Here is a 14671-nt window from a genome sequence, read left to right as displayed (position 1 = left end):
GAAAGGCGATACTTGCAGTTGTGAACGAGCTTATACAGCGAACGCCTTCGCTGGCTCGTCTGTCTACCTCTATGAATGCAGTACTTAGCGTCCCAGGCTGGTGGTTTAGGGGCTCGGCGTTTCCCACAATGAATGCGGCAATGGCTTCCGGGAAACCGGCGAAGCTATAGTAGTCAGTGCACTGCACATAGTACGGGACGTCCGATCAGCCATATCGATCTGCTGGCAAGCTGTGCTTCGGCTACAATAGTAACCAAGCATAGCAAAGTAAGCAAGCTTTCTGTTGCATGACTGGACCTAGTTGAGCTAACCCTAACACTTTTGGTTCTTTATCTCCCTTTTGACCAATTTTTTTCGACATCGATACATGGGTAGCAAACCGGTTATTATGCTACGTTAACCTCCCAGCCTCTTCTTCCAAACCATTCCTCTTTCTTTCCATATTTAATACAAGGAAATATTTCTGGCTGATGAAAGATCGGTTTCAGCACTAAACTCATTGGTCGTCACTTAGTTTTAGTTATTAGCATGCTAAAAACTCGTTATCTAATAAATCTGTGTTAGATTTTTTCTTCGTAACTGTCTGCTTCAAAAAGGGACGAATGACACATTTGTTTCTTTTTGTAACTTTCCTCCCTTCTCCTGATTTTCGCTGAAGTGATTTGCTCTGATACACTTCTGTACTCCTGCGTGAGCGCCTTTTGAGCTCACTATGCTCCCCATTACACTGAAGTCAAACTGCGTGGTACGATAATAAAAAAAAAGAACTGACATGGGTCAATACTGCCTGTCCATCGACTCTCAAAGCAGAAATTCTCTCTTCATTGTCGCACGTGCCAAGTACGCATAAAAAACGAAGTGACACTGTCTCTTGTTTTCACTCTGCTGGCTTGCGCGCTTGCACAAAACGCTTCGGCAGGCCGGGAAACAGCCGCCATTAGTATGTTTTTGGGCGAAGAGGAGAAATGGAGAGACAAACACGAAAGCTAAATGGCGAGGACATAAGCCGGTTGCTGCCGCTTTCTTTTATGTTGACGCTCGTAAAGACAGCGTGATGGCTTGGAAGATTGGCGAGCCCCAACGTGGTGGTCTAGTGGATAAGGTACTCGGCTGCTGACCCGCAGGTCACGGGATCAAATCCCGGCTGCGGCGGCTGCATTTCCGATGGAGGCAGAAATGTTGTAGGCCCGTGTGCTCAGATTTGGGTACATTTTAAAGAACCCCAGGTGGTCGAAATTTTGAGAACCCTCCAGTACTGCGTCTCTCATAATCAAATGGTGGTTTTGGGACGTTAAACTTCACATATCAAGCAATAGAAGATTGGCGAGTAATCTGACACCAGACTCAACACGATAGACGCCATTCTGTTTGACACGGAGCAAGCACTGCTGCATCGGCCGAAGCCCGAGAATTTTTTCGGCATTTGCGAGAGGAGTGCCACAAAGAAAGATCTTGCGCTTTCTGTAGCATATATATATATATATATATATATATATATATATATATATATATATATATATATATATATATATATATATATATATATATATATGATTCTAGGCCAACTGTCTCAACCAGGGTGCTCGCTAAATATCAATTTCAATCAAATAGTTTCACAACATTCTACACACGTATAGGCATTAGCTCTAAGTGTTTCCCTAAGATAGTTTGAGACCCTTTGAAATTCATAAAATTATGGAAAACCAAGTACAAAAAAAATTCCTAGAAATTGACCGTTTCATGCATTTTTTCAATATTTACTTTACATGCGTTTTTAGCGCAACGTGCTTTCATTATAAAACGGTTGCTCATAATAGCTTGAAAATGTATACACTTTTCACGTACACAAAACTGAGTAAGTTGTAGTGTTTACGAGAATTCTTCTACAAAACACAACTAATATTAGAATTCATAAATGACTTCTATAAAACTCCATAAAACGTACTATTCACAAATATATTTGTTTTGTCACTGTGTAGTGCATCGTCTCTCAAATAAAATCCTGAACTTGGCGAAAACACCACTTTTGTTTAAATTGAGACGTCTGTAGCACTCTAAGGTGGTCCAAGAAAAAATCGGCAGGAAAGCCCATACGTCCGTGAATCAAAGCAAACTTGTTCACAGAAAAATCAGTATTTCATTTTTGTTTTATTCGAGAAAAACGTTTTTGAAGTTTAGTTGCACCATTGGATTGTTTTGCTATGGGGTCAATACAAGCCAACTGAATTAGCTGCATGAAAAAGAGTGCCAGTGCACTTACAACCCCTGTTTCAAAGGCCTCCTTGTTAGTACTCTCATTTGTTTTTTTTACATATAGAGGTGATTATAAACAGTGCTAAAGATATAACAATGCTAATGAACTACATTCCACTATGCTATGATTGCGGAGAAAAGGTGACTGAGATGCGAATTATTAAGTTAAACGTCACGAGATGACGCTAAAGATAGGTACAAATATTGTACGCACGAACATTCATTAAAAGTTGTATATGTTTTATCAAACCAGTTGGTAAATGTTGCGTAACGATGCCAACAGCAACATGCATGGGTATTAGGCACAGCAGAAGCGGTAAGCTGGTCTGTAGTGCTTGTGCTCACAAGGATGGTAGCCTTTACCACTGCTACATAAAGCAACTTATTTATTTATTTATTTATATTTATACTTATACCTACAATGCCCTCTAGGGGCATTGTTGTAGGGGGTTCACAAATTCAAAGTACACTTTAATCAGTGGGGACAAGTTGAATTGCACGGCACTCAAAAAATAAAAACAAATCAAAAATACCAAAATCACAGCATACAATATTATTGTGTGACCGCATACTCCTTTAAAAGGGAAGGAAACGCTGTGAAAGGGGCGGTCACAATGTTTTTTGGAAGACTGTTCCATTCGTGAATAGTTTTAGGAAAAAAAGTATTTGCATACGTTGATGTTCGGCACATATATTCACACACTTTCAAAGGATGGTCCCGTCGTGATGAGATGTATGTTGGTGGTCTGATGTATTTGTTTTTATTGATCGCAGTTTTGTCCTTTATTAGGATGTAGAAAAGACATAGCCTGATACATTTACGCCTTGAGGAGAGTAACGGCCAACCAAGTGAACTAACAATTTCGCTAGACCTTCTGGTGAAGTCGTAATCACCCGTCACAAATCGGGCGGCACGTTCCTGAATGCGCTCCAATGCATCAATATTTAACTTTGTGGCCGGGTCCCAGGCAGTGCAAGCATATTCTAAAATCGGGCGTAAATTTGACACGTAAAGAACTTGTTTAAAAACAGAAGGGGCGGTTCTGAAATTGTGGCGTAGGAAGTTCAGCACGCGACTGGCTTTAACTGATACCATGCGAACATGATCATTCCACGATAGTGTGCTGTTGATGACAACGCCAAGATACTTGTATTCATTTACCATGGATAATGGTATCCTTTCCATGAAGTAATTTGTGATAAAAGAATGCTTTTTCTTGGTAAACCTAATGACACAGCACTTTGACACGTTAAGCTGCATTTTCCACGTACTGCACCATGCTATTACTGAGTCAAGGTCTTTCTGCAGTTGTTCGGAATCTTGAGTGCACTTAATTTCACGATATATGCAGCAGTCATCTGTGTACAACCTCACTTGACTGTCCACGCATTCAGCAAGATCATTGATATAAATCAAAAAGAGGAGTGGCTCCAGGACAGAGCCTTGTGGCACTCCTGAAATGACGTCTACATGTGACAACGACGCGCTATCGATGATGGTGCATTGTTTCCTGCATGAGAGATGAGCTTGTAGCCATGCCAGTGTGTTAGAAGATATATTGAGACACGATAAATTCAGTAAAAGGAGCAAGTGTGTAACAGTGTCAAAAGTCTTGCTAAAGTCTAAAAAAATGCAATCAATTTGGCTACCCGAATTTAACGTTGCAGCGATGTCATGTGTAAATTCTACGAGTTGCGTATCGCAGGAAAACCTTTTCCGGAAACCATGCTGTGTTGGACAGAAAAAATTGTTAGTCTTAAGATGCTTTGCCAAGTTCGAGTATATAATATGCTCAAGTGTCTTACAGGACAAACACGTTAACGAAATGGGGCAATAGTTGTAAGTACTTGACTTGTCACCACTCTTGAAAATAGGAATTACATTTGCTCGCTTCCAGTCATCAATTAATGCACCCTGTGATAAATAATTTCTGAACACAGCTGTAAGAAATGGGCTTATTGAAAGGGCACAGTTCTTTAAAATGAAATTTGAGATTTGATCTGGCCCTGATGCCGAGTTTGCACTAAGGTTTTTCAAAAGAGATGCAACACCTTGTTCTGAAATTTCAAACTCCGCCTTTTCCGATAACGTTACTGTGTTGCACATTGTAGTTTGAACCGAATGAGTGGATGATGGTGCGTAACTACAAATACGCTTAACCTGACTTGATGACTGTATCAGAGGAGTACACATATAATGTTTATAAAGCTGAATTTCTAGCACTGCAACCACAATTGATGTTTCACGAACAATACGGTCTGTTTCTAAAGCATCCCGGACATGGCATGGCTCTGCGGCAGAATACTTGATTGCCACGCCGGATGTTTGCGTTTGATTCTTGCTAACACCCTGACATTGATTCTTTGCAATCGTCGGGTCAACATTTCCGATGCCCATTCCGGGGTAAATGTGAACTGTCAATCAACAGTGGCACATACTCGAATATTTGTGGCACATATCAGTCCATGGTATATGAACTGACATACAGATCTTTTTTTTTCTTCCTTGATGTGAGCTAGAATATCTGCAACTCCTGTCTGTTCTCGGACACGTGTTGTCGTCTTCCGATCTATCCATGTTATTCCTATCAATCTGCGTTCTATTGCAAGCTGCGCGGTCTTCAGTTTTAACTCTAGATGTTTTGTTATTTTCCTGTTTCAGCCCCGTTCGTCAGAAGTGGCAATATGCAATGTTTGTATTCTTTTCACTTTTATTATAGTGGCATATTTGCTGACATTTCGGAATGATTGCTGAACGCGCTCTAGCCCCTTTGTATTCTTCCGTTAATTTGGTTTTTTCTCCTTTATGATTAAGTTCTTCTGTGCATAGTTGTCTAGGTATACATGTTCGTGTATACAATCCTGTTTATCATTTTCAAAATTAAGATCTGTCTCTTTTGCTAGGCCATTCCACATTATTTTTTGGTTTCGCCATATTCACTTCAAGCCATATTTAAATACATTTTAGGTTTAACTTCTAAATCATCTTTTGCAACTTCTTGCTATCATTACCGAAGAGCATGGTGTCGGCTGTGAATCGTAGTTTGTTACGCCATTCTCCGTGAACCTTTTTTTTTAAATAAATGTATGTAAGGATAGGTTGGTGCCAATGCGTGGCGCCGGCTACTCCTCTTCTCTTGCACAAAAGTCCACATCGCATATATTTTGTAGCAAACACAAGGCTATACATATGTACATAGCACAACACTTACACAATGAGTTCACGTTTTTTCCACACTGAGTGTCGACAGCACACAGAAATGGGTCCACACTGCATAGAACTGTGTCCGCACCACACTGAGTTTGTAAAAAACAAAAAGAACAAAAAAAAACACACAAGTATACACGCCAGTTTAGGTGTTCACACAAAAACATGAAAGTTCAATAAAATGTCTAAGGTGATCTTGTCGCTTAAGTACTGACATGTTTTCAGAAAGGTTTTCCCAAAAATATTGTAGTGAAGCACGAAAATACTGTTTTGAAACATACCGCGGTTAACACTTGTTTTTTGTTTAGTACTTTTGAGCTATTTCTGATTCCTGTAGAAAGTGAACGACTGCAGGCGCTGCAGTGGCTTCTAGCTTTCCTTTTGGCCATGGACCCAAGATTTTGGCAATTGATGGAGGTCGCTTATCCAAAGAATTGAGTCTTTGAAAAAGGTTCTTTCGAGGTACGTCATAATTTTTACAATGCAGAAGAATGCGCTCCACGTCTTCTTGAGCTGCTCCACATGAGCAGGTAGGACTGCCAGCTTTCCTTATTCTATACAGGATCGCCTTTGTGTAGGCTGTACGAAGTCGAAGCCTATGGATGACTGTTTCTACCGATCGACTAACCTTTAACGGAATATTAAATTCTATACCGGGATCAATGTTACAACAGAGACTTTTGCGCACCATTTTCGAACCAGGTGTCCTTACAGTTGACAGCTCAGCTTATTTATTAGACACCGTGCATCGCTCATCAATAGAGGTAGCAGTGATATATTATTTTCTTGATGTGCTGCATGTGCAATATGATCAGCTATGTCGTTTCCTGTGACTCCACAGTGGCTTGGCACCCACTGGAACATTATGGTGTGGTTTCAATCTTTTGCTATAGCGTACGTCCTCTGTATTTCATATGCGAGCTCACTAGCTTTGTTGCCCAAGCAGATTCCTTTTAAAGAAACTAATGAGGACTGTGAGTCACTGATAACTACCCATCAAAGTGGACTTGACTGTAAACATACGAAGCGTAAAGCACAGAGTTTCGCATAGAGTTCTGCTTTTGTGGATGTTGTGAAATGGCTGAGTTTAAAAGCTTTTCTCGCTTGGTATGCAGGTACAAAGAATACCGACGTAGAGCTTTGATACAGACATGATCCGTCAGTGTACACGTGGATAAAGTCTTCATAATTGGTATAAAGGTGTGTTAAAGTTAATTGCTTAATTACAATTATGGGCATATCATTCTTACAATTTATTTCCGGAATTGAAGTTGTAAGATCTGGGATAGAGAGTTGCCATGGTAGGTGGGGTGCACAGGGAGGGCAAAATTCGCGCGTAGGCAGTACACTCTTGAATTCTGCTATAGCTTTATGTATTCTTGCAGCTGATCTCTCCTGGATAGCTCGGTATAGGGGATGATTAGCGTGTTGAGTTGCCAACCGAAGATAATGCCGGCAAGTTTCCGTAAATCTCATAGCATGGAAAGTCGGTTGACGAGACTCCGCAATTACTAAAGCACTGGCAGACCCTCGCGGTACACCAAGACATGTACGAAGGCTTCTGGCCAACAAGCTTTGAATCCTCTCCTCTAAGTTACGTGATATCCCATGTAAAACCGGGGCAGAGCAAGCTATTCTTTGTCGAATTATTGCTGAATGTACACGCAATAAAGAAGAACATGAACTACCCCATCTCAATCCGGTCAGTCGACGTAATATATTGATTAGGAAGTTGACTTTGTCCTCTAATGATTTCATCTGTGGTGCCCAAGACAGACGTCTGTCTAAAATAACCCCTAAAAATTTATGCTGCCGCACAAGTTGTAAGCGCTGAGAGTCTATCTGAAGTTTGAATTTCTTAAGGCATTTCCTTGTGAATGGAAATACAGATGTTTTCTCATGAGAAAGAATCATGCCTCTACTCTTAAAAAAAGTCATTGATTATTTTTAAACCATCTTGAAGTGTTTGCTGAACTTTCTGAGTGCTCGTGTCTGATGCCCAAATGCACAGATTGTCTGCATATATGGAATATTTCAACCCAGTAGGTAAGATATAGGATATTTCAGCCATAACGCAATTAAATAAAAATGGGCTTAGTACGCTACCTTGTGGGACTCCTTCACTAACTTCATGCTCTTTACGTTTACCGTCAGCCATGTCAATGACGATGTTCCTGTCTCTTGAAAATTCTGCAATTCACCTTACTGTTCTGCCAACTATTCCAAACTGAATTAAACCGCGTAGTACATGAGCCTGGCTGGTTGTGTCAAACGCTCGCTTTATATCTAGAAATTCTGCAACGACGATTCTTCCACAGCTCCTCTCATGATCTACATAAGTTACAATGTCTAGAATAGCATCCATGGTGCAGCGGCCTTTACGAAAGCCTGACATATTTTCTGGAAGCACGTTCGTACATTCCACCCACTACTGAAATCTAGAATCTATCATCTTTTCCATAAGTTTACAAATACAGCTAGTCAGGCTGACATGACGGAAATAATCTAGGATAAAGGCATTTTTACGTGTTTGAGAATCGGGACCACTCTTGCAACTTTCCAGGAGGGTGGAAGGCACTCTGTTGTCCATGCATCATTAAGTATCTTCAACAAAGTATACGTGGCCACAGGACCCAGGTTTTTTAATTCTGCATATGTTATCTCATCAGGACCAGCTGCTGTCCTCCGTCGGCACACTGCAAGAGCATTATTTAATTCTTGCAGTGAAAACGGATGATCTAGGTCATCATGATGTCTATTGAGAGAAAAAGTAATAAATGCTTTACTATTCCCAACAGACTTAATGTATTCAGGCGTGTGCCCGGCTGCACTCGGTCGTGTAGTATGCTGCCAAAATTCGTCGGAAACGGTCGTTTCCGGTACATTCTTCACTAAAGCTAAGGCTTTAAATGGTTGATGTGTTACTGTCCCACTTAAAGAGCGTAGAACATTTCATAATTTTGACTCGAGTGTAAGTGGCGTTAGTGAAGTGCGGAATTCCCGCCAGCGCTTTGTGCCTAGTCTATCCAGTTGTCTCATGCGGTCATACGTTTTTTTACAGTCGCGGTAATCTTTAAGTAGACCCATGCGTCTGTATTTTCTTTCAGCTCTGCGACGAATGACCCTAAGTCTTTCGTATTCAGCGTCTACTCCAGCATAACCTTCAGGAATTTTAACGAACTTGGAACACTGATTCAATTTGTTTTCTATGAGTGATACTAAGCTGTCAGTGTCAGTAAAAATATGAGCTTGGTGTGATATATGATAACGAGATGCTTGCCAGTTAGTTATCCGTGAACCTTCATTTCGGTTTTCTTTCAGTCTAGCTGTTTAAACTTGTGCTGTTTCCTGGCTGCAAATGCACTCTGCATGTTTAAGCTACAGGGCTTGAAGAATATGCGCTTTGTCTCCGTAAAAATTTTAAAGACAGCGACTAGGATATTTTAGGGGTTTTCTACCTACTGACCATTTAGACAATAGTACACGTGACTGAGTCAACTCGTTTCAGCAGCAAGCACAGGACCAAGATGACTTGCGAAACATGGGAGAGGCCTCTGTCCTGCAGTGGGTGTAGTCAGGCTGATGATGACGATAGTCATGATGATGATACATGACGTGACTCTAGCTACGTTGGCCGTTCTTCAACATTTTCGCTAAACATATTATTTAAAGCAATGAAATGCGTTATTTCATATAGCAGTGAATGATATCTTACGTGAGCTGAAAAAGTGAGAGCCCTTACCGAAATTGAAGAAAGGAAAGAGATAAAAAAAAGCTGCTACATTTGAAAGGTGCCGTGGATTTGTATGGCTATTCATGAATAATGAAGTTTTTTTTACGCTTTTCACACTGCTTTCATAAGCCCACTGAGCCAACGTAGTTTACTTTTATGTGGCATGGATTAAACGAAAATAGCTGTAGGCAGCGCCAGCCACTGCTCCGTCCTCAAGCTCTTAAGACCATATTAAGGGCGGCTCGTACTTTGTTTAACTACACAGACATTTCACCTTATTTTATGGCCATCGAAGCGTCTAAATAAAGAAAAAAAGCTCACTAGTTATTTGGATTGCAAAATCTGAATTTCCCGGCCTTCTTGTAACGGTTGCTTAAAAAGGGCAACCGTATCTTTCCACATGACCTTTTAAACTAATGGAGCCCTCCCAAAATGTAGATCCGTTAGGTGGCCTTTCTCGAGGCTATGCAGATGAAGCTGCCATGTCTCGGGCGGGCATACATCTTGGCAAATTTTTCTTCTTTTCTTTATCCACGCATTATTTCTGTAGTCTTTGCTTGCACCAGAGATATTTTTTTTAATTTTTTCCTTCTACGCACTCTCGCTCAAGTTCCATCTTAGGAAAATAAAAGCAAACAAAGCGATTTGCAGCGCGTACACTCGAAGGCCCAATGTAAAAATTTTGATTTTTGCAGACTTTGATTCGTGTGTTCCTGTACCATTATAATGCGGCTTTCTATATTTACGTTTGCTTATGTGTCTCAAGCAATTCTCGAACGCAGTTTCGCAGCACACGAGGATGAATATCACCGAAGATCAAAAGTGCAATTAAGATTTTTGTTGCAGAAAGCCACCCCTTCCGGATCTTAGATTGTGAGTAGAAATTGAGTCTTCAAGATTAAACATCTTAGCTCTCCGCCACGCAAGCGAATACAACTTTAGCGAGGCTAAATCTGTGGATATGTCCAACACATTTATGTATAGTCTTTAAATCGCACAGAGCATATTTACGTTAAACATGCCGTGTTAAACAATATGACTGTCTTCGGGAAACTAGCCACTGGAAGAAAAGTGGTACAGCTACTATGCTATATGTGGCTTCGCCGCCAAGAGCAGCTGACAGCATTCAACTACCCGGGTGCTTGAGGTGTTTTGCCCTTAATATCACAACTAGGGCGCTCGAAGAACAAGAAGGCTTCTATTTGGCGCGAGCATGCGCTACAGGTGGATGTGCTATATGCTGCTTTGCCTATGTTACGCTAAGACACGACGACAGCACACGAGAGTCAAGGTTTTCAATTACGCACGAATTGAAGCATTTATTGTTGATTTGTTGATAAAATTGTCAAAATCTGCTAGAGCATATGCTCTGGTGATTCCCGCCGTTACTGGGCAGCGATCTAGCCTACCCGGCCAAGTGGTGCTCCGCCATCAGAAGCCCCAACAAGGGGGATCGGCTTCGAGCCGGCCAGAGAGTCCATGATGTGGTGATCAGGCTTAGACTGCCTGTCCCAACGTAGAAAAAACTCGCTGCAGGCTAGTCGCGTTTCTCAGAACTACAAATAAAGTTATTTGATCCCTCCATGCACCTACTAGATAAGCCAACCCATGGTAATAAGACGTCTTGCTGTGTACTGTTAATCGATGAATATTTCAAAAATAACTGAAGGAAGAAACTCAATTATTCAAGGTATATACACACAGGACTCATACTGTACGTCTTTGTCTTTTACCTGGGAACCCCTTCGGTTTAGAAAATCACTACTCTCCAATAGCCTGCGAAGCGTCAATGAGCGGAGTAGACGACAGGAATTGCTGAGAAATCTGCTTAGCAGGTCGAAACGCCTTTCTTTTCCAAGGAGACTGATTATTGATATTCGTCTGATCGCCACATGGTATAATCTAATGTAAAAAATAATGAAAGTCATTTGCCTAAAAAATGTTTTCTTAGAGCAGAGTTATTGGCGCTATGAAAGTTCTTGGTCTAAGCAGCACCTTATGAATAGCTGGAAGCCTGGCTTCATGACTGGAGCGATTTATTATTACTTTATTTATTTATTTGTCTAGTTATTTGTTATTTATTTATTTATTTATTAAAAAGTGACCCACAGTGGCATTAGGCATTATATTGATGAAGGGGGGGGGGGAATTCAGGTAAAACATCTAGGAAAATGTAAACATACAGATTGTAAGTGCATGTGGTAGTCGACACATAGATATAACTTACCACTTTACAATTAGTAAACTAACTTCATTAGCAATGCAGCGTACGCACCAAAACACATAAAAATACTTATGCAAAGAAATAATTATTTGAAGCAACACTAACAATTTGTTCTGGTGACGTATTCCAGTCATAGATCAGTTTCATGAAAAAGGAATAAATGATCCTGTTTCGGGAAAAATGATCCTGTTTGACGTCTTTGTTTCTGCCGTTCATTGGCTTCCTGCTTCTCTTTCATTCTTTCTTTTGTTGTTTTCTTTCTGACTTCCTTCCGTCCCTCCTTTCTTCCTTTCTTTCTTTCTTCCTTTCTTCCTTTCTTTCTTTCTTTCTTTCTTTTTGCCCCGCCGTTGTGGTATAGTGGCTAACGCCCTCGGCTGCTGACCCGCATGTCGCGTGCTCGAATCCCGGCTGCGGCGGCTGCATTTCCGATGGAGGCAGAAATGCTGTAGTCGCGTTGCTGTAGTCGCGTGGCAGAAATGCTGTAGTGTGCTCATATTTTGGTGCACGCTAAAAAACCCCAGGTGGTCGAAATTTTCTTAGCCCTCCACTATGGCGTCTCTCATAATTATATGGTGGGTTTGCGAATTTAAACCTACATGTCAATAAATCCTTTCTTTCTTGCTTGCTTTCTCTTCTTGCTTCCTTCCTTCTATTTATTTTTTCACTTCCATTCTTTCTTTCTTTCTTTCTTTCTTTAACTCTTGCTTTCATTTCTTACTTTTCCTCTTTGTTCTTTCTTGCCCCGCCACGGTGGTCTAGTGGCTAAGGTACTCGGCTGCTGTTCCGCAGGTCGCGGGTTCAAATCCCGGCTGTGGCGGCTGCATTTCCGATGGAGGCGGAAATGTTGTAGGCCCGTGTACTCAGATTTGGGTGCACGTTAAAGAACCCCAGGTGGTCAAAATTTCCGGAGCCCTCCACTACGGCGTCTCTCATAATCATCATGCTAGGAAGCGCAGCCACTAATACAAAGAACACACAACACAAGCGCTTGTGTGTTCTTTGTATTAGTGGCTGCGCTTCCTAGCACGATGGATCCTTACCAACTGGCCCGATACAATTGTTTATTGAGTCTCATAATCAAATGGTGGTTTTGGGACGTTAAACCCCACATATCAATCAAGCAATCTTTGTTCTTTCTTTCCTTCCTCTCCTTTTAATAAATATTTCTATCTTTTCTTCCTTTCTTAGTCTTTTTTTTGTTCCGTCTTCTTCCTGTCTTTGTTTCTTGCAATCTCTCCTCTATTTTTCTTCCTTTTTTTCATGTTTTCGTTTCTTTTCTCGCTTCCTTCCTTTCTTTTTTCCCTCTTTCTTTCTTTTTTTTCTTCCTTATTTTCTTCTTTCTTTTTCGGCTTTCATTCTCTCTCCTTTCATTTCCATCTTTTTTGGTGTGTTCGTTTATTTCCTTCATTTTTTTTTTCAACCCGTACGCCTGCACATGTCAACCTTACATCGCACAAGGACGGAGTTACGCATGGATCTTGGAATGCAGTAACCATAAAATGTTTACGTAGTAAAATGCATGCTCTGCATGTTGTAAAAATGCTGTGAACTCCTTTTTAAAACCCAGGTTCACCGTGTCCAGTAGGTGCAGTCACCCCAGTTTTTATGGTACGTTTGCGAGCGGCAACCTTTTTTGCGTGTCTTCGCCGTACGACTGAGTTAAGTTCCAAAAAGGGTAAGTACACGTGCATGCACAAATACCTTACGCCTAGAAAGCCAAAGTTTGGATTTCCTGACGTAGCGCTGACCCTCAAAAATCATCGCTCCTCTATTTCTAGTACCTATAAGCTTCACTACGTAATTTATTTGATTGACCACTGCACAGTGTGTATGTTTCATCACAATTCAATGTTGCACCTAAAACCGAGGAACGCATCATTGCACCAACGCGCATGAGACTCGTGACGTTTTCGCTATGAATTTCAGTGGTAGTGCGTATCACTGTTTTTTTGTCAGTCCACATTCTTCTTCGTTATAGAATATAAAAGGCACAAACACGTCCGCAAGGTAAGACAACCCTGCAAAATCAACGCCGTCAAGTCTTGTCGATGGCGTAGCACAATTTTTCGCGACAGTATTCGGTCATATAACTGCATCAGCGCGTAAAAATTGGATTGCAGCCGAAACACTGCATTGTAGGCACTTGCACAGAATATGCTGAGTCCGTCCAAATATACCAACGCCTTTTCTGCGACAGTTTCGATCATCTAGGTCGACATGATAGGATTCGACTTGCATATACGTCTTTCTTAGATTGCGCGTAGGTATATATATCAAGATACGCATAGCTACGTGTATGTAATTCATAGCTGCTTTTTCTTTTTTGCTTTTTTACGTTTGGAGTATACGTATTTTTTTTTTCAGGAACAGGACGGGTTTAAGGGCACACCGCTTATTTTCATTGATGGCCATGACGGTGGAACGCTTAATTCTCGTCTTAAAGCCGCCACATCATTTTAAAGGCACTCGTGCAGCCCCTATAGTAGGAAAGACACATTCATATTGAAATATAAATGGCGGCAGCTCAACTGACACCATGGCTACACACCACGCCGTTGCCGCGGACTAGCTGATCCGGAATTAAAGAAACAATTTCTTGCAGAAAAGAACACCGAACGAGGAAAAGGCAAGAACACCACAACAGAAAAAGGGTTCAGTAACGCTGCAGGTATCAAACATCAAACGTACATATGCGCCACAAGCAATCACTGTTTGGAGAGCGTTAGAATGATTTATTCAATCTGTGCACATCAATAAAAGCGGCGAAGCTGCAGTATTGATCTTTTTGACGCACAGCTAATGCTATTTATACAGAGTTTTTAAATATCACGTATGTCACCGGGTGTAGAGCCTCAGTGAGATCTACAAAGGCCTCTTCACAGGTGTCCAACGTTGCCAGTGAGAGCACATGAGTAGTTAAGCATTTCTCCAAGGCCAAACGTAAATGCCACAGTCATGTTATTACTTGATCCACTAACCTCACTAGCAACTGTTTTTTTTCACATGAGGTGCGCATTTATTCTAAATTTTCTTTTTGCAGAAGAATCATCACATGTTGAGCGTGCCACCAAGACAGAATGGCTTCACTGAGCACTCAATATTTTGACGCGTGTGCACACTAAATGATCGCTAATCCGCAGATGTGAAGCATTAATTCGGCCTTTCACGAAAACAGAGCACTCATTGCCGCTGCACGGAACTGTGTTGGACACCAGTAGCACAAAAAATTATGATGCAGCGGCAAACAATGAAC

At 41.2% G+C, this 14671-nt stretch overlaps 1 protein-coding gene across 2 annotated transcripts in view; it reads left to right on the top strand.

Annotated features, from left to right (window-relative positions):
• The window catches only part of LOC142813847 (uncharacterized), a 46242-nt gene that overhangs the window by 9093 nt on the left and 22478 nt on the right, over positions 1-14671 (top strand). For both annotated transcript variants that reach the window (XM_075891810.1, XM_075891809.1), the window contains exon 2: positions 12986-13093. In XM_075891810.1, the coding sequence (XP_075747925.1) occupies positions 13024-13093 (70 nt within the window). In that variant the 5' untranslated portion in view covers positions 12986-13023. The remainder of the gene's footprint in view (positions 1-12985; positions 13094-14671) is intronic.

This window comes from Rhipicephalus microplus, chromosome 4 (genome assembly GCF_043290135.1).
Source record: "Rhipicephalus microplus isolate Deutch F79 chromosome 4, USDA_Rmic, whole genome shotgun sequence".
Taxonomy (NCBI): Eukaryota; Metazoa; Arthropoda; class Arachnida; order Ixodida; family Ixodidae; genus Rhipicephalus; species Rhipicephalus microplus.
Note: the sequence above shows the minus strand (reverse complement) of the source record. Positions and strands in the feature narration are given on the sequence as shown.